Source organism: Carcharodon carcharias, chromosome 12, assembly GCF_017639515.1.
Source record: "Carcharodon carcharias isolate sCarCar2 chromosome 12, sCarCar2.pri, whole genome shotgun sequence".
NCBI classification, from domain to species: Eukaryota; Metazoa; Chordata; class Chondrichthyes; order Lamniformes; family Lamnidae; genus Carcharodon; species Carcharodon carcharias.
This window is the reverse complement of record NC_054478.1, coordinates 144170290-144189896: the sequence shown is the minus strand read 5'-3', so window position 1 is coordinate 144189896 and position 19607 is coordinate 144170290. Positions and strand designations below refer to the sequence as shown.

The 19607-nt window shown below is 45.8% G+C and overlaps 1 protein-coding gene across 4 annotated transcripts in view; it reads left to right on the top strand.

Moving 5' to 3' along the window:
* The first annotated feature begins 8835 nt into the window (after window positions 1–8835).
* The window catches only part of LOC121284628 (abl interactor 2), a 143992-nt gene continuing 133220 nt past the window's right edge, over window positions 8836–19607 (top strand). For all 4 annotated transcript variants that reach the window (XM_041200153.1, XM_041200154.1, XM_041200152.1 and 1 more), the window contains exon 1: window positions 8836–8977. In XM_041200153.1, the coding sequence (XP_041056087.1) occupies window positions 8861–8977 (117 nt within the window). In that variant the 5' untranslated portion in view covers window positions 8836–8860. The remainder of the gene's footprint in view (window positions 8978–19607) is intronic.

The following is a 19607-nucleotide window of genomic DNA, read 5'->3' as shown; positions in this document are numbered from 1 at the left end:
TGCTCCTAGATTTGATTGTTTCAGCGCTCTCTTGATTGATTTTCTGATTTTGCACCTTGCATCCTCCATAGACTTGAGCTCGTCCAAGACTCTGCTACCTGTATCCTAACCCCCACTCACCTGTCACTCCTGTATTTGCTGGCCTATGTTGGCTCCTGGTCTGGCAATGACTCTCTTTTAAAATTCTCACACTTGTTTTCAAATCCCACCATGGCCTTCCCCTTCTTCATCTCTGTAACTTTCTACTACCTTCTGAGGGCTCTGCAGTCTCCCAATTCTGGCCTCTTGCCAATCTCCTGTTTTTTTTTCCTCCATTCTTGATGGTTGTAGCTTCAGCTGCTATGTCCCTACATTCTGGAATTCTGTCCTTAAACCCCTCCACCACCCCTACCCCTCTGTCCACCTGTAAGAAACTCTTCAAAATATTTGAGATGTGATCATTGCTCCAGTAAAGCGCCTTGGGACATTGTAGAATGTGAAAGGCACTTTATAAATGTATGTTGTTATTGTTTCAGGGCAGTATACCTGTTGTTAAGATCAGTGCTAGTGCTTGTACTATTTGGTAGGTTGGATATATCTTCCTGGATAAGTTTGTCAGCTGTTCAGCTCTGTGGCAGTGCTTTAGTTTGTGCGTTCGTTGTTGGAATTTCTGAATGCTCCTCACAAGCTTATGCACCAATATAGTGAGCATCCTGACTTTGTAAAACAGTCACCGAATGTCAGTGATCTATTGGTGTTGTCTGTTTGATAGTCAATTGCAGCTGATTGTTCTTATGGTTTCAAGGTGAGACCTCATCTGTTCTTTTGCAGCCTGAAAGCATTTTCTAGGGTCATTCTTTAACTCAGGGGTCAGTATTATTTACCCGGAGAGCATTGCTGAAAAAAGAGACATTTTTTGTCAAAGCTTTTCGTCTTGCACCCTTGAGGCAATTCGCAAGAATACCAAATGTAAAGGGAACAACAATTTATATTATATGGAAAGAAAGTACTGATTGGTTGGCAAGTGACTCTGATTGGTAGGGGCATTGTGATGGATAATGCACCAGTTGATGGTAACTGACAGTTAACTGCCAAGCATTGTTTGCAATTTAAACCCTGCAGCTTAACTCTGGTCAAGGCACTGCACTGAGAAATGAACCAGTGAATGGCTGTCACTTATTTTGTTTAAGGTGAAATAGGCACAATGTTCTTTCTGTCTGCAAAGAACAGGGCCCTGTGTATTAATATATGTAGCTTCCAGTACACACAAATGCACCACACTGCGAGCCTGGCTGACAATCTTAAATTAACAACATCAACAAAATGCACGCCATTCTTAATGACTGGGCCAAATTTGTATCGATTGGACCTGCCACTCAACATGGCCAGACATCCTTGCTTGAAAGTAAGGTAAAAAGCTTGCTGAACTTGTGTAAGAGTGATGAGCTGCTGTGTGATATATATATGACTGTGTTTGTCCTCACAGCTCACTGCGCTTGTAAATGTATGAGTTGCCCAAGACACACACAAGTGATGTCCTTTTATGCCATATCTTATCTATGGCCGGTTCTGCACAACATGAATTGGACAAATTGTTGCAACCGGTTTTGAGCAAGTTTTCCACAAACACGGTGAAGGATTCCTTCACATTTGTGAAGACCATACAGGACTTGCATATCGAAAGCAATGCCCTGTCCATGTGCTCATTTGACATTGTTAGCCTATTCACCAATGTTTCACTTAAGGAAACCATAGATATTTGCGCTGCAGCACTATATCATAGCAATCTAAACCTGCCATCATTGCATGAATCAGTATTCATCGAACTTATGAACTTAGCAACTCGTGCAGTTGAGTTCAGTTTTAATGACACCATGTATGCCTAAATAGATGGCGTTGCCTTGGGATCCGCTCCAGGCCCAGCTCTCACAAACACCTTTGTTGGGTTCCAAGAGAAACGTATCTTTGATGGAATGACACCGAACCTCCTACTCTTTGCATATTTCTGAAACCTGGATGATGTGTTTGCTATATTTAAATCTGTAGCTGCATGTAATAATTTCCTTGCATGTCTTAATGGCCTCCATCCTGTGCTCAAGTCCACCTTTGAAACACAGGAGTCAAGTGAACTCCTCTTCCTTGATGTACTAGTTGAGAAATCTGTCAGGGGGTTCTCTACCACAGTCTATCGCAAGTCTACCTTCTCTGGTCAATATACACATTGGGGTTCTTACAGTTCCACGCACTATAAAATTGGGCTTATTGGCAACCTTGTAAATTGGGCCTGATCTATTTGCTCACTATGCAAGCTTGATGCCAAAATATGGTGCATCAAAGGCATCTTGGGAGATAATCGCTACCCTGATTAGATCATTTTGCACTGTATATCATGCAAACTCATGGATGGGCCTACAGCTATCACTTTCAGCCCTGAAGTGTCCTGTCCACCTCAGATTATGTTGAAAGGGAAAGGTATCTCAAAAATTTGGGCAACCGGTGGAGCTATGTGTTTCATGCTGCAACTATGCAGTAGCAACATGAGTGGTATTTGCCACTAACAGGAAGCTGCCATCAAGTCAAAATAACACTCTGCCTATCACAGAAATGAATAATGTGGTATATGAATTTTAGAGCCAATGTGTTGCTAGGTATGTAGGCTGTATGTCCCAAAGGATTGTATCAAACAGCACGTCCCTTCTGTTGTTCGCAACAGGCAAGGTACAGACTATACCCGACCAGCCTGTCCCACCAAAACTCAAAGCACGGTGTCCAACATTAGATGTGATTCCATAATTGGGCAACATTTGCCATCTAACCCTCAGTGCACTAAGAATTATGCTGACAACCAATTTAAGGCTGTCAGCTGGGCTCGCAGTGTGGTGCATTTGCATGTGCTGGAAGGTACATATATTAAAACACTGGGCCCTGTTTTTTGCCGACAGAAAGAACATGTACTCACATTGGGCCTGTTTCAGCTAAACAAAATAAGTGAGAGCCATTTGCTGGTTCATTTCTCAGGGCTTTGAGTTAAGCTGCCGGGTTTAAATTTCAAACAATGCTTGGCAGTTAACTACCAGTCACCATCAACTGGTGCATTCTCCATGGCAATGCCTCTACCAATCAAAGCCCACATGCCAACCAATCAGCGCTCTCTTCTTATATAGCATAAATTGTTGTTCCCTTTACATTTGGCGTTCTTGCGAATTGTACTGATGAGTGCACGACGAAAAGTTTTGACAAAAAATGTCCCTTTTTTTCCAGCAATACTCAAGTTCTGTACTATCAAATGACTGCCTGGAGAGCCTTTTCGAAAACTTGCCTAAAATAAATCTATATAACATTTCTAAACCAAACACTTGGTAAATTTCCAAGTGTATCTGGTACAGGTTGCCATCTGTAATCAAATATATTCCTGGAGATTTCCTCACGTGACTTGACACCCCCGCCCCCAACCACCCCCCCCCCCCACTGCAATTCCAGCCATTAGTCAGCCAACATGACCATCCTTGTGATGCATGGCCTTCTTACGCCAATTGGAAAGCAAAAAGACTCATTACCCAATTGGAAGCTGCTTGACTGTCAGCCAAACAGTCTTTTCTTCTCCCGTTTTCAATATTTTTATATCTGGTAAAGAGAAATGTTCAAAGAAAATGACAAGAAACAATTTTTTAAATGTTATGAAGACTTTTCTTCAGGTTTGCGCACAGCACTGTCCTGGAGATTGGTCATAATTCCTGGAGATTCCAGGCAATCCTGGGGGCTTGACAACCCTGATCTGGTAGAATGCATATATAATACAAGAATTCAATATTTGTATTTTATTTATCAATAAAAAATCAAATTAAATACATTTACCCTTGAATAATCATGTTTTTTGAGTACAGTAGTGAGATGTTCAAAAGAGCAAGATGTCATATCAGTTTGGGTAGAGATAAGAAATTGGAAAGGTAAGAGGTCACTGTGGGGGTAGTTTATTGGCCCTCTAACAGTAGTCATACTGTTGGACGGAGTATACAGGAAGAAATAAATGGGGCATGTAAGAAATGTACTGCAATAATCATAGCTGATTGCAATCTTCATGTAGATTGGATGAATCAGATTGACAAAGGAAGCCTGGAAAATGAGATCATAGAGTGTATTTGAAACAATTTCTTAGAGCGGTATGTTCCAGAGCCAACAAGGGAGCAGGCTATTATTGACTTGGTAATATATAATGAGACAGGATTAATCAATACCTCATAGTAAAGGAGCCTCCAGGTGACAGCGATCATAATTGATAGAATTTCATGTTGTTTGAAGCTGAGAAGTGTGGGTCAAAGACTAGCGTTTCAAACCAGAATAAAAGTAATAATAAGGATATGAAGGCAGAGTTGGCTAAAGTGAACTGGGAAACTAGTTTAAAAGGTAGGATAGCAGAGATGCAGTGGCAATCTTTTAAGGAGATATTTAATAACTCGCAGCAAAGATTTATCCAGTGAGAAAGAAAGATTCTTTGAGAAGGATGCATCATCCATGGCTAGATGTGGAAGTTAAGGATAGTATCAAATTGAAAGATAAACTGTACAATACTGCAAAGGTTAGTGGCAGGTCAGAAGATTGGACAGAGTTTAGTAATCAGCAAAGAAAGGCTTAAAAAAAAAGGCAAAAATTAGAGAATGAGAGAAAGCTAGCTAGAAATATAAAAATGGATAATAAGAGTTTCTACAGGTATTTAAAAAGGAACAGGGTAACTAAAGTAAGTGCTGGTCCTCTATAAAGTGAGTTTGGATCATTAGTAATGGAAAATAAGGAAATAGCGGAAGTGCTGAACAGGTTTTTTTGTGTCTTTCTTCACTGTAGAAAACTTCCCAAAGATACTTGAAAATCAAGAGATGAAAAGGAGAGAGGAATTTAAAGCAATCACCATTACCAGGGAAAAGGTACTGGTGTCTAATAGTTAGGCCTAAAGGCTGACAAGTCTCCAGAACCTGATGGCCTGCATCCTAGGGTCTGAAAAGAAGTGGCTGCAGAGAGAGTATAGGCATTGATTATAATCTTCCAAAATTACTTAGATCCTGTAAGGGACCCAGCAGATTGAAAAATGACAAATGTAACACATTTATCCAAGAAAGGAGGGAGGCAGAAAGCAGGAAGTTATGGGTCAGTTAGCCTAACATCTGTCTTAGGGAAATTGCTGGAAACCATTATTAAGGAGACTGTAGCAGGATACTTAGAAAATCATAATGGGATCAGGCAGAGCCAATGTGGCTTTGTGAAAGGGAAATCATGTTTAATTAATTTATTAGAGTTCTTTGAGGAAGTAACAAATAACATGGATAAAGGGGATCCTGTAGATGTGGTGCACTTGGATATCCAAAAGGCATTTCAGGGTGCCACACCAAAGGTTGTCACACAAAATAAGAACTCATGGTACAGGGGGTAACATATTAGTGTGGAAAAAGGATTGGTTAGCTAACAGGAAACAGAGCGTAGGGATAAATGGGTCACTTTCAGGTTGGCAAGCTGTAACTAATGGGGTGCCACAGAGATCATTGCTGGGACCTAAGTTATTTACGATCTATATCTGTGACTTGGATGAGGGGACCGAATGTATGATAGCTAAATTTGCCAATGACGCCAAGATAGATAGGAAAATAAGTTGTGAAGAGGGCATAAGGAATCTGCAAAAGTTAAATGAGTGGGCAAAAATTTGGCAGATGGAGTATAATGTGGGAAAATGTGACCTTGTCTAGTTTGGCAGGAAGCATTTAAAAAACAGTATATTATTTAAATGGAAAGAGATTACAGAACTCGGTGTCCTGGCACATGACTCATAAAAAGTTAGTATGCAAGTACAACAAGTAATTAGGAAGGCAAATGGAATATTGACATTTATTGCAAGGGGAATGGAATATAAAAGTAGGGAAGTTTTACTACAGCTGTACAGGGCCTTGGTGAGACCATGCTTTGAATACAGTGTACAATTTTGGTCTCCTTATTTGAAAAAGGATATAATTGCATTAGAAGCCATTCAGAGAAGGTTCAACTTATTCCCAAGATGAAGGGGTTATTTTATGAAGAAAGTTTGAAGAGGGTGGAGGAAGAATGTGCAGGGTTATACGGAGAAGGTGGGGGAATGGAACTAGGTTAGATTTCTCATTTGGAGAGTTGGTGCAGACACAAGGGCTGAATGGCCTTCTGAGCTGTAACAATTCTGTGATTCTGATTCTATTGGACCAATACCCTTTGTAATTTAGAAGAATGAGAGGTGATCTTATTGAAAGATATAAGATCCTGAGGAGACTTGATAGGGTGGATACTGGGGGGATTTTTCCTCTTATGGGAGAGACTAGAACTAGGGGACATAGTTGAAAAAAGAGGTCTCCCTTTTAAGGTGGAAATGAGAAGAATTTCTTTCTCGCAGGGTCGTGAGTCTGTGGAATCCTCTTCCCCAGAAAGCAATGGAGGCTGGGTCATTGAATTTATTCAAGGCTGAGTTGGATAGATTTTTGATAGACAAGGGAGTCAAGGGTTATTGACAGTGAGGGATTGGCAGGCAGGAAAGTGGAGTTGAGATCACAAGCAGATCAGCCATTATCTTATCGAATGGCAGAGCAGGCTCGAAGGGCCAAATTGCCTACTCCTGCTCCTAAGTTCTATGTTCCTATGTTGACTTTTTTAAAAGTATAATTTTGTCAGTAAAGTCATCTTTAAAACAAACCTCAACTTAAGGTATGTAGAATTAAGGCAACTTTTTTCAGATCTTGATTCCTATGATCAAAAAGCTGCTTGTAATGGCATATTCAGAATAAACAATAAAGTTCACAACCATCAAACTTATTCCTCAAACCAAGGCACTATCTATAAACATAATGTAGGTATACTGCTCAAACAAGTTAATTTAGAGCCCAATGAGGTTTGTAGCTAAAATAATCATTTGAAACCTTAAAGTGCAGCATAATGATTAGCCTTTTAGTCCTGCAATAAAAACATGGCTCTTACTTTTCTTGACTTAGTTTTTTTAAGCTTTATTCATGTTAATGCAATACATTTGACAGAGTTTGGGAGCTGTTTAAGAGGCGTATGCGGATTCAGAGCTGAAGATTCCAGACCTCTGACCTGACAAGTACAGTCAGCCTGTTACAAATGGCATATACTGTTGTTGTGGCTTGTGGTTTGGGTGCTATTAATGCAGCCTTTCCCTTTATGCAAATTGGTCAGTTAAATTGCTGAATAATGATATGCTCCTTCCTTCCTTTGGATTAGTTTGTGGTGATTTTGGCTGAAATCTCCCTTGACTTGCAGTTATTAGTAATTTGTCAGCTCCTGGGTGTACCTGTTACCTCACTATTATTATAGTCAGTTCCTGGGGTGTGTGACTGTTGTCAGGGTATATGCTGGCTCCAAGGGTTGATACAGGCAGCTATGGTGAGTACTGGTTACTGGGGGGATGATGGTTGTTTAGGCGTGTGCTGGTTGCTAGGGGGTGAGTGCTGGTTACTAGGGTGATTATTGGTTGCTTGGGGGAATGATAATTGCTATGGTGAGTTCAAGTTGCAGGGGGGTCGGCTGATGGTTGCTATGGTGTGTTGAGGTTGGTAGGGGGGTGCTGATGGTTGCTCAGGTAAGTGCTGGTTGTTAAGGCGGATGATGGTTGCTAGGGTGAGTGCTGGTTCCTGGACTATGATAGTTGCTAGGTTGGGTGCTTGTTGTTGGGAGTTATGTTTGCTGGGGTAAATTCTGGTTGCTAGGGGTTAGGGTGAATGTTGAGTACTGGGGGATACTGGTTCCTAGGGGAGATGATGGTTGCTAGGTTGAGTGTTGGTTGCTAGGGGGGATGCTGGTTGCTAAGGTGGGGGTGATGGTTGTCAGGGTGAGTGATGATTGGTATGGTGAGAGCTGGGAACAGGGGGATGATGGTTGCTAAGCTGAGTGCTGGTTGCTCGGGTGGATGATTGTTGCTGGGGTGAATGTGGTGGCTGGAGGATGATGGGGTGGATAATAGTTGCTAGGATGTGCTGGTTGCTAGGGGAGCTGCAGATTGCTAGGCCGACGCTGGTTGCTAGTTAAATGATTGTTAGGGTGAATGATGGTTGTTAGGGTGAGTGCTGGGGGATGGTTGCTAAGATGATTGTTGGTTGCTGGGGGGATGATGTTTGCTAGGTTAAGTATTGGTTTCTAGGGACGATGGCTGCTAGGGTGGGTGCTGGTTGCTGGGGGATGCTGATGGCTAGGATGAGTGCTGGTTACCCGGGTATGTTGGTTGCTCGGGTAAGTGCTGGTTGCCAGGGTGTGTTGGCTGCTAAGGAGGGGTGTTGGTTGCTATGGAGGGGTGCTGGTTGCTAAGGAGGGGTGCTGGTTGCTAGGGTAAGTGCTGGTTGCTAAGGAGGGATGATGGTTGCTAAGGAGGGATACTGGTTGCTAAGGAGGAATGCTGGTTGCTACGGTAGTGCTGGTTGCTAAGGAGGGATGCTGGTTGCTAAGGTAAGTGCTGGTTGCTGGGGCACGCTGATGGCTAGGATGAGTGCTGGTTACCAGGGTATGTTGGTTACTCGGCTAAGTGCTGGTTGCCAGGGAAGGTTGCTGGTTGCCAGGGTGTGTTGATTGCTTAGGAGGGGTGCTGGTCGCTAGGTTAGGTGCCGGTTGCTAAGGAGGGATGCTGGTTGCGAGGGTAAGTGCCGGTTGCTAAGGAGGGATGCTGGTTGCGAGGGTAAGTGCCGGTTGCTAAGGAGGGCTGCTGGTTGCTAGGGTAGGTGCCGGTTGCTAGGGTAGGTGCCGGTTGCTAAGGAGGGATGCTGGTGGCGATGGGGGCTCCTGGCTGCCCGGAAGTGGCCCTGACCCCGCCCCTCCCCGGGTTTCCGGTTCCGGTCCCGCATCCCCAGAGTCGGAAGATGTGGGCAAGATGGCGGAGCTGCAGATGCTGTTGGAGGAGGAGATCCCCGCGGGCCGCCGAGCGCTGCTGGACAGTTACCACAACCTGGACCGGGTGGCCGAGTACTGCGAGAGCAACTACATCCAGGTGAGAGGGAGGGAGGGAGGGAGGGGAAGGGGTGATAGCGGGGCGGGGGGGAGGGGAGAGGGTCTGCTCCGACCGGGGAGGGGAGGGGGTCGTGAGGGGGTCCCGGGCGGCTCGGCACCCCCCTCCCCGGACAGGCCGAGCCGGACCGGGCTGGGCTGGGGCTCCAGTCCGATCCCCCCCGCCCAACCACCCCCGCTCTGACCTTCCCCCACCCCCACCCCCCCCCACCGGACCCCAGGCGGGGGCCGGCTCTCCCACTGCCCTCGTCTTCCTGCTCCTTGCTCTGTGCCTGAGCCCCGGCTCCCCTTCCCCCACTGGCCGGGGAGTGTGGGGGGTGGGTGGGGGGGGGGGTGCTTTCAGCCTCCCTCAGCTTTGACCTGTTGTACCTTCCCCAACCTGTGTGTCTGCTGCTGATGTTATCAACATTCAATCACTGCCTCTGGACTGTGTGAAGTCAGTACCTGCTTGACATTCTCTTGCATTTATTTTGTCTGATGTTTATAATTTTTATATATATATATATATATATATATATATATATATAGATATCTCTCTCTCTCTGACTGTGGTTAAATTCCCCATTCCGTGCTTTTAACTTTTATGATTCTGTGCTTGGCGAAAGATCTGGCAGGGATTCTTGGTGGCTTTTAGTTTTTTTTTAAAATGCTGCTTCTGTGGTGATGAGGGTGAAGGTTCTGCTTGGCTGGGCTCAGCCACTGGTTCTGGTTGATGAAATCCTACCTCCCGTTTTCACATCTGTTGGAATAATTTGAGATCAGATCTTTTACCTCTCACCCACCCTCTGAGCACACACAGCCCCCCCCCCCCACCGCACCCTTCCTCCCCCACAACACTCCCATCCCCGCACCGCCCCCTTCCACCCCCCCAACACCCCCATCCTCCCCCACTGCCGCCTTCCCATCCCCCACCGCCCACTTCCTCCCCCCACCGCCCCCTTGCTCCCACCACCGCCCCATCCCCCCCCACTGCTGCCCACTTCCACCCATCGCACCCTCCCCCTGCCAGTGCCCCCTTGCCCCTCCCCCTGCCAGCGCCCCCCATTGCCCCTGCCCCTGCCAGCGGCCCCCATTGCCCTTCCCCCTGCCAGCGGCCCCCATTGCCCTTCCCCCTGCCAGCGGCCCCCATTGCCCCTCCCCCTGCCAGCGGCCCCCCCTTGCCCCTCCCCCTGCCAGCGGCCCCCCTTGCCCCTCCCCCGCCAGCACCCCCTTGCCCCTCCCCTGCCAGCGCCCCCTTGCCCCTCCCCCTGCCAGCGCCCCCTTGCCCCTCCCCCTGCCAGCGCCCCCTTGCCCCTCCCCCTGCCAGCGCCCCCTTGCCCCTCCCCCTGCCAGCGCCCCCTTGCCCCTCCCCCTGCCAGCGCCCCCTTGCCCCTCCCCTGCCAGCGCCCCCTTGCCCCTCCCCCTGCCAGCGCCCCCTTGCCCCTCCCCCTGCCAGCGCCCCCTTGCCCCTCCCTGCCAGCGCCCCTTTGCCCCTCCCCCTGCCAGCGCCCCTTTGCCCCTCCCCCTGCCAGCGCCCCCTTGCTCCTCCCCCTGCCAGCGCCCCCTTGCCCCTCCCCCTGCCAGCGCCCCCTTGCCCCTCCCCCACCAGCGCCCCCTTGCCCCTCCCCCACCAGCGCCCCCTTGCCCCTCCCCCACCAGCGCCCCCTTGCCCCTCCCCCCGCCAGCACCCCCTTGCCCCTCCCCCACGCCAGCACCCCGGCCCCTCCCCCTGCCAGCGCCCCCTGCCAGCGCCCCTCCCCCCTCTTTACCCTGCCAGCGACCCTCCTTTGTCCCCACCAGTGCCCCCTCACCTCTCTTCCCTCCCCAGTGCCCCACCCATTCCCCCCCTCCTGCCTGCCAGCACCCCCTCTTTTCCCCCCGCCAGTGCCCCCTCCCCCCTCTTCCCCCCCTGCAGCTCCCCCTCCCCCTCTCCCCCCCCCCAGCGCTCCCTCCCCCTCTTCCCCCCCCTGCCAACGCCCCCTCCCCCACATACCCGTGCAAACTCCCCAATAAAGAATTTTGCAAACCAATAATGGACGTGAACAGAAATATGCAGCGAGAGAATGCGTGGGAGGCTGCATGCCATCAACATCCAAAGACAGTGACTGAGTCGATGTGATTATCCTTTGGGTGAAGCTGGTGGGCCACTGTGGGTGATAGCAAATGCTCTGGCTTGTTGTGCACAATGTCACTGAAACAGGAGAATGGAATCAAATACTGAACAGGAAACACCAAGCTTGTGCTGCAAAAAGAAAGCAGGAGAGCATGAATGAGGGAGCTGAATGGTGGTTTTGAACTTGGGGAGAGGAGGAATGTGTGTAGGATGGCTTCATTACAGCTGAAGGACAGGGCAGTTCAGCGGAGTGCTGATTACAGTATTGAAGTGCGAGAGAAGAAACTTAATATTAGAGATGAATTAGGATGTTTTAATGGGAATTATGATCAACAAAGCACAATAATTGTGTCCCCCTGTTAAATGTTTTCAGGAGTTTATTAAATTAATGCAGACATATCGAAACTTTAGGGAAAATATTGCATTTCCCCCATTATAATACATGCCTGTATTGTGGCTATTGCAGGAATTGAATTTGTCTAAAAATCATACCTGTTGAATAATTTTGTTTTTTTTTTTTGCTTGTGTGTATCTTGTGAAACAGAGTTGCATACATTTTTTTCCCACCCCTGAGGCTGCTGTCTCTTTACTGGGTTAAAGTTCATTCGAATTATGGGTCAAGGCAGGTAATTGGGATTCAAGTGCAGATCAGCCGTGATCTAATTGTATGGGGCTGAATGGCCACCTCGTGTTCTGATGCTACTAGGTGAAGGGGGTCAACAACAACAGTAACTTGTATTTATACAGCACCGATTGCATCATTAAAACCCGCAAGTTGTTTCACAGGAGTGTTATGAGTCAAAATTGGACACTGAGCCACATAAGATAAAGCTAGAGCAGATGGCCAAAAGCTTGGTGAAAGAGGTAGCTTTTCAGGAGTGACTTCGAGGAGAGATTTAAGGGAATTCCAGTGTTTAGGGTCCAAGCAGCTGAAGGCACAGCCATCGCCCCCCCCCCCCCCCCCCCCCCCCCATTCTGGGATTAAAATGGGGATGCTTGAAGCCAGAATTAGTTGAGGGTTGTGGAGTTCGAGATTACAGAGATGGTGAGGGGTGAGGCCTTGGAGGAATTTGAAAACAATGAAGAGAATTTTAAAATCGAGATGTTGCTTACTGGGTGCCAGCATAGGCCAATGAGCAGAGGGGTAATGGAATTTGGTGTGAGTAAGGGTATGGGCAGCAGAGTTTTTGGATGATCTCAAGTTTATGAAGGCGGAATGTGAAAGACCAGCAAGGAGTGCATTGGAATAGTCAAGGCATGAATGAGGGTTTCAGCAGCAAACGAGCTGAATGATGGGTGAAATCAAGTGGTTGGGAGGTAGAAATAGGTAATGTTAGCGATGGTGCAAGTATGCTATGGGAAGCCCATCTTGAGTTCAAATATGACACTAAGGTTGCGAGCTGTCTGGTTTAGCCTTAGACAGTTGCCAGGGAAAGAGATAAAGTTTGTAGCAGGACTGGATGCAATGGCTTTGGTCCTCCCAGTGTTGGAGGAAATTTCTGCTCAGCCAGCACTGTATGACGGACAAGCTGTCTGATAATTTAGCAACAGTGAAGGTGTCAAAGAGGTGTAGGGGTGAGGTAGAGCTGGGTGTTGTCAGCATACTTGTGAAAACTGATACTGCTTTCGGGTGATTTCACGGAGGGACAGCGTATAGGTGAGAAATAGGAAGGAGCCAAGGATAGATCCTTGGGGTTAGTGGTGCAAGAGCAGGGAGAAAAACCATTGCATCTGATTCTCTGGCTATGGTTAGACAGATAAGAATGGAACCAGATGAGATCCCACCCAGCTGGACGACAGTGGACAGATGTAGTCGGCGGATGGTGTGATCAACCGTGTCAAAGGCTGCAGACAGGCCAAGAAGGATAAGGAGGGAAAGTTTACCTTTGTCACAGTCACACATGATGTCATTCAGAGCCAAGGCTGAACTTATCTTCACCGCATATCCATGCGGATCACTGGATAGTGATGAGTGGGAATTCCACGATTTTATTTATTCTTCACATCCCTAATCCAGGGTTGCTGATCTTAACTGCACTCCTACTGTTCCTAGCCAGCTAAGAGAGAGAGAGGATCAGATCTGGTGTGCATCAGTTGCACGTCTTCTTTACTCTCTGACCCACCTGGCGAATAAACATTTCAGTCCATCTTTAGAACCTTCATTTCATTTGCTAAGATTTGGATTTATTCTGAAATTTGCATGAAAACTTTTCCAACTTTGTTCAGTGTAACAATGTGATTGTGGTTGTGGCTGGAACACACATTCCCAATTGCGAAAAGATCCTGAAAGTCATAATCTGAACTTGTAACTCAATAAAACTTCAATGGTAGATTACACCTTTTTTCTGTGTCGTGTTGATTATTTTACAGTGTCGTTTTTGGGAGATGGAGGGATGCAATGCTTTGTTTGCAATTTGGTTTTGAATTGATTTAAAGTTGCAAGAGGAATGTATTAAACTATAAAGGATGTGTGTGTATGTATTGTGCAACCACAGGCTCAGTATGATAGTCCAGTTTACCCCTCTTGCCAGCTTAGCCAGATAGGGTAGAGTGCATCATTCACTATTTAATTAAAACCTGCTCTCAATCATAAATCAATTCCAACCTAATCCAGATTGGAAAATGCTAAATCTCATTCCACCCATTTTAAAGCTTCTCTCTTCCTCACTATCAGTGTTGTGCAGTATGAGCCAAAACTCAAGACATTCAGTCCAGCGGCCTTGAGAAATGCAGCATGTAACTGTTCTGTTCAATCACATCTTGAAAGATTGTAATATTTTATTTTGTATTCTAGTATATCTTTGAACTTTGTGAGCTGTTAGTGCTGATACAGGGCCAATTCTTTTTGGAGAGACTTTTTAAAGTTAATTTTGTACTCGTGAAAGTAAAGGATGTCTGCATTGGGGAATGTAGCTGTCCCATCAAACACTCCCAGGGCAGGTATAGCATGGGGTTAGATACAGAGTAAAGCTCCTCTACACTGTCTCCATCAAACACTCCCAGGACAGGTATAGCATGGGGTTAGGTACAGAGTAAAGCTCCCTCTACACTGTCTCCATCGAACACTCCCAGGACAGGTACAGCACGGGGTTAGATACAGAGTAAAGCTCCCTCTACACTGTCCTCATCAAACACTCCCAGGACAGGTACAGCACGGGGTTAGATACAGAGTAAAGCTCCCTCTACACTGTCTCCATCGAACACTCCCAGGACAGGCACAGCATGGGGTTAGATACAGAGTAAAGCTCCCTCTACACTGTCCTCATCAAACACTCCCAGGACAGGGTACAGAGACTGTTAATATTCTAAGAGAAACCTGAACACCTCATTTTAACCAATAGAGCTATACCACAAGGTTTCATGTTTTTTAACAAAAAAGCTTTATTGTATATAAAAGACTTAAACAAAACAAGCACTTAATTTAACAATACGATTTATTGTATGTCATGCACTCTTACTACTTAACTTCCCAAGAATTATCTTATACTTTGATATCTTAGAGTTATTTACTTCTGTTGGGACCACCCAAAAGTATGCCACGGTCCTCTGGAAACTACTTCAGTTCTTCTCAGATCCAGCTAGTCTTAGAGGTAAAACTTTCATCTGCTGCCTCTTGTGGGTGTCTCAGTCCCTTGTTCTGGCTGCCTTCTCAATACTTCCAAGCTAATCTGCTGGTTGCTTTATTTTGCCACAAGACTGAGAACCACTGTAGATTTTTCCATGAGCTTCAAACTAGGCAATCTTCCAGCTTCCCCCTCATGAAACCCAAGCTGAGATTAGCGCCTACATGCATTCTGCCCAGCTATTGATGAAGTTATATTTTTCTCTTATAGTGTAGACCTAATTGTCAATTATTTTGCCTATCTTAAGCTGCACCACACAAAATCCAACCTGCAACTTAAAAATAACTCAAACACCCAGATAAATTGAAACCAGAGAATCTCACTAAGCTGTACCCATCTCCATGACAACATGGCATGCTCTGGAATGTCCTCAAACAGTCCTTCAGGTTAAATACCCCTCTTTTACAATTTCTTCTTTGAGGAAAAATAAATGGTTTTTACAACCCTTCAGGGTTTACCAATTGCATTTAAAATAATTTAACTCCCCAAAACAGAAACATCTCTGTGGACTGCCCTCGCTGCAAGGATTGCAGACATCATGTCCCCACTAAAAAGCCCACAGATCGGGCATCCGTGGTTGAAGTTTCTCCATCTGTTGTATTATGATCTTACCTTTTCAGCTGTTAACCTCTTAAGTCATCATGGCTCCAACGTTTTAAGTGTAAGAGACTCCAAGTTGGTTTGAATTGCATTTACTTCAGGATTATTACCAGTTTCTCAACCAGGTACTCCCATTTTCTACAGTTACAATTTTAATTCCTGAAACCATAAGTTATATTCTAAAACATTATGAATTAAGTATACCAACTACAAAGCACAAGTCAGGAGTGTGATGGCATACCCTCCACTTGCCTGGATGAATGCAGCTCCAGCAACATCCAAGAAGCTTGACACCATCCAGGGTAAAGCAGCCCGTTTGATTGGCACCCTTTCCACCACCTTAAATAGTCACACTCTCCACCACTGACGCACGGTGGTAGCAGTGTGTACCATCTATACAATGCTTTGCAGTAACTCAAAGCTCCTTCAACAGCACCTTTCAAACCCGTGAGCTCTACCACCTAGAAAGACAAAGACAGCAGATGCATGGGAACACCACTTGCAATTTCCCCTCCAAGCCACACACCATCCTAGCTTGGAACTATATCACCGTTCTTTCACTGTCGCTGGGTCAAAATTCTGCAACTCCCTCCTTAACAGCACTAGAGGTGTACCTACACCACGTGGACTGCAGCAGTTTAAGAAGGCAACTCACCACCATCTTCAAGAGCAGTTAGGGATGAGCAATAAGTGCTGGTCTAGCCAGTGACACCCACATGCCATGAATGAATTTTAAAAAAAACCTATTCCTGACATTACAGAATGAAGCTTCCTCTGCACTGCCCTAACATTGAGTGAACAGTTGAGATTGATGGGATGAAAGTTTTTTTTTGTTATATGGACTCTACAAAAATTAATTTTGGCATCATTAATGGAGAGGGGAACCAGGATGATTTATCGGGGAGAAGAAACAAGATGCATAAAGGAATGGGAGTGATATTAGAATAGGGAATATTCCAGAAAAGGGGGGATTCAGATGGGAATGCAGATTAGGTCAGGGTTGGAGTGTCATTCGTGTAAATGTATGAGTTGTGATAAATAGACCAAGAATTTATTCCCTTGAGCAAAGAAGATTAAGAGGTGATATAATTGAGGTATTTAAGATGATTAATTGACTTGATCAGGTAACTAGAGGGAAACTATATCTTATGCTGATGGTAATCAAGAACAAGGGGGGGAACAGTCTTAATGTTGAAGCTTGGCTGTTCTGAGTTGATGTAGGAAGCATTTCCTCACAAAATGGCAGTGAAAATCTGGAACTGCTTCTCCAACCGCCCCCACCCCCCAAGGAGAAGAGGAACTGGTATGTACTATGGACCACTAAATAGTGTAAAGGACATGGAGGACCAAACCTGTATTCAAATTTCTGAATTATTTAAAAGCAGTAGTGACGGTATTGGGGCCTTTGATTATTCTTATATAGAAAAACAGTGTAAAGAAAGAATTCCTAAAGTGCACGCAGGAAAACTTTTTCTTGATCAGTATGTTTCCAACACAATGAAGGAGGAAACTGTGAAGGAACTGGTTCTGGGGAATGAAGTGGGCAAGTAGTGGATGCTTCAGTAGAAGAACACCTGGGTAACAGCGATCATTAGTTTGAAAGTAATTTCAGAAAGGGATCAGGAGCAGTCCATGGTGAAGGCACTCGAGGTCTAATTTCAGTAGCTGAGAAGAAATCTGGCCCAGTAGAATTGGAGTCTAATATTGGCAAGTAAAACAGTAAATGAGCATTGGGAGACCTCCAAGGAGGAGATGGCTCAGTTACAAACTAAACACATTCCCACAAAGGGAAAACATAAAGCATCCAAAGGCCCTTGGATCACAAAGACATTGGGATTGAAATGAAATGAAAAAGGAGGCTTTTGATAAATATCAGATTTGTAATACAATAGAGAATCAAGCTGATTACAGAGAACTGAAAAAGGAAATGGAGGAAAGTGTAAGAGAATAGTTTAGCAAAAGGAACTCAAGCCTTTTATAAACATGCAGAGGAAAAGAGTAGTTAAAGGAAGGGTAGGTCTGAGTAGGGGCTGAAAATAATCTCTTGTGGAGACAGCACCTTCCAAACCCACAACCTCTATCACCTCGACGGACAAGGCAGCAGATACATGGGAACACCACCACCTGCAAGTTCCCCTCCAAGACACTCACCACCCTGACTTGGAATTATATCACCACTCTTTCACTGTCACAGGCAAAATCTTGGAACTCCCTCCTTAATAGCACTGTGGGTGTATCTACACCACAGGGACTGCAGCAGTTCAAGAAGGCAGCTCACCACCACCTATTCAAGGGCAATTAGGGATGGGTAATAAATGCTGGCCACACCCCATGAAAGAGTAAAAAAAGCTGTGACAGGTATTGAATGAGAACCTTGCATCTGTTTTCACAACAGAAGAGGATAATGTGCCAATGAAACGGAGGAGGTAGTCAGATATAAATAGATAAAGAACAGCTGCTTGTAAGGTCGGCAATTTTCAAGATATAAAAGTCAGCCAGTCCTGATGGTTGTTCATGGAAGTCTGGGTGCAAATAGCACAGTCTCTCACCGCAATTTTCTAGTTTTCCATCGATATGGAAGTGGTCCCAGAGGAATGGGCGATTGCAAATGTTACACAGCTCAAAAGAAAAGTGGTGTACATGAATTAGACTAAACATACAGGTGCAGCAAGCAATTAGGAAAGTTAATAGTATATGAGCTTTTATTACAAAAAGATTGGAGTATAAGAGTAAATAGATTTTAGTGCAATTGTACAGGGTCTTGGTGAGCCCAAAGCTGGATTACTGTGTGACAATTACCTAAGGGAGGAAATACTTACTTAGAGGGAGTACAACAACTGGAGAGGTGGTGGTGTAGTGGTATTGTCACCATCCCTGGGTATGTCCTGTCCCACCGGCTAGACACACCCAGCAGAGGTAGCGGCACAGTGGTATACAAGAGGGAGGGAGTTAGCCTAGGAGTCCTCAATATTGACTGGGACCCCATGACGTCTCATGACATCAGGTCAAACATGGGCAAGGAAACTTCCTGCTGATTACCACGTACCACTGCCCCCCACAGCTGATGGATCGGTACTCCTCCATGTTGAATACCACTCGGAGGAAGCACTGAGGGTGGCAAGGGCACAGATTGTACTCTGGGTGAGGGACTTAATGTCCATCACCAAGAGTGGCTTGGTAGCACAACAACTGATGGAGCTGATTCAGCCCTAAAGGACATAGCTTCTACTCGGTCTGTGGCGGGTGGTGAGAGAACCAATAGGGAAAAACATACTTGACCTCATCCTCACTAACCTGCCTGCCGCAGATGCGTCTGTCCATGACAGTATCAGTAGGAGTGACCGCTGTACAGCGTTTGTGGAGAAGAATCCCCGTCTTCACATTGAGAATGCCCTCCATCATGTTGTGTGGCATTACCACCGTGCTAAATGGGATAGGTTCCGACCTGATCTAGCAACTCAAGACTGGGCAATCACGAGGTGCTGTGGGCCATCAGCAGCAGCAGAATTGTACTCATCCACAATCTGTAACCTCATGGTCTGGCATATCCCCTACTCTACCATTACCACCAAGCCATGGGATCAACCCTGGTTCAATGAACAGTGCAGGAGGGCATGTCAGGAGCAGCACCAGGCATACTTTAAAATGAGGTGTCAACCTGGTGAAGCTATAACACAGGACGACTTGCATACCAAACAGCGTAAGCAGCAAGTGATAGACAGCTAAGCGATCCCACAACCAACTGATCAGATCTAAGCTCTACAGCCCTGCCACATCCAGCCGTGAATCGTTGTGAACAATTAAACAGCTCACTGGAGGAGGAAGCTCCATAAATATCCCCATTCTCAATGATAGAGGAGCCCAGCATGTCTGCATTAAAGATAAGGCTGAAGCATTTGCTACCATCTTGAGCCAGAAATGTCGAGTGGATGATCCATCTCGGCCTCCTCCAGAAGTCCCCAGCATCACAGATGCCAGTCTTCAGCCGATTCGATTCACTCCACGTGATATCAAAAAATGGCTGAAGGCACTGGATACTGCAAAGTCTATGGGCCCTGACAATATTCTAGCAATAGTACTAAAGAACTTGCTGCGCCCTTAGTCAAGCTGTTCCAGTACAGCTACAATACTGGCATCTTCCCAGCAATGTGGAAAATTGCCCAGGTATGCCCTGTATACAAAAAGCAGGACAAATCCAACCCGGCCAATTACCGCCCCATCAGTCCACTCTTGATCATCGGTAAAGTGTTGGAAGGCGTCATGGTGGGCTACAGCACAGAAAAAGGCCCTTCAACTCA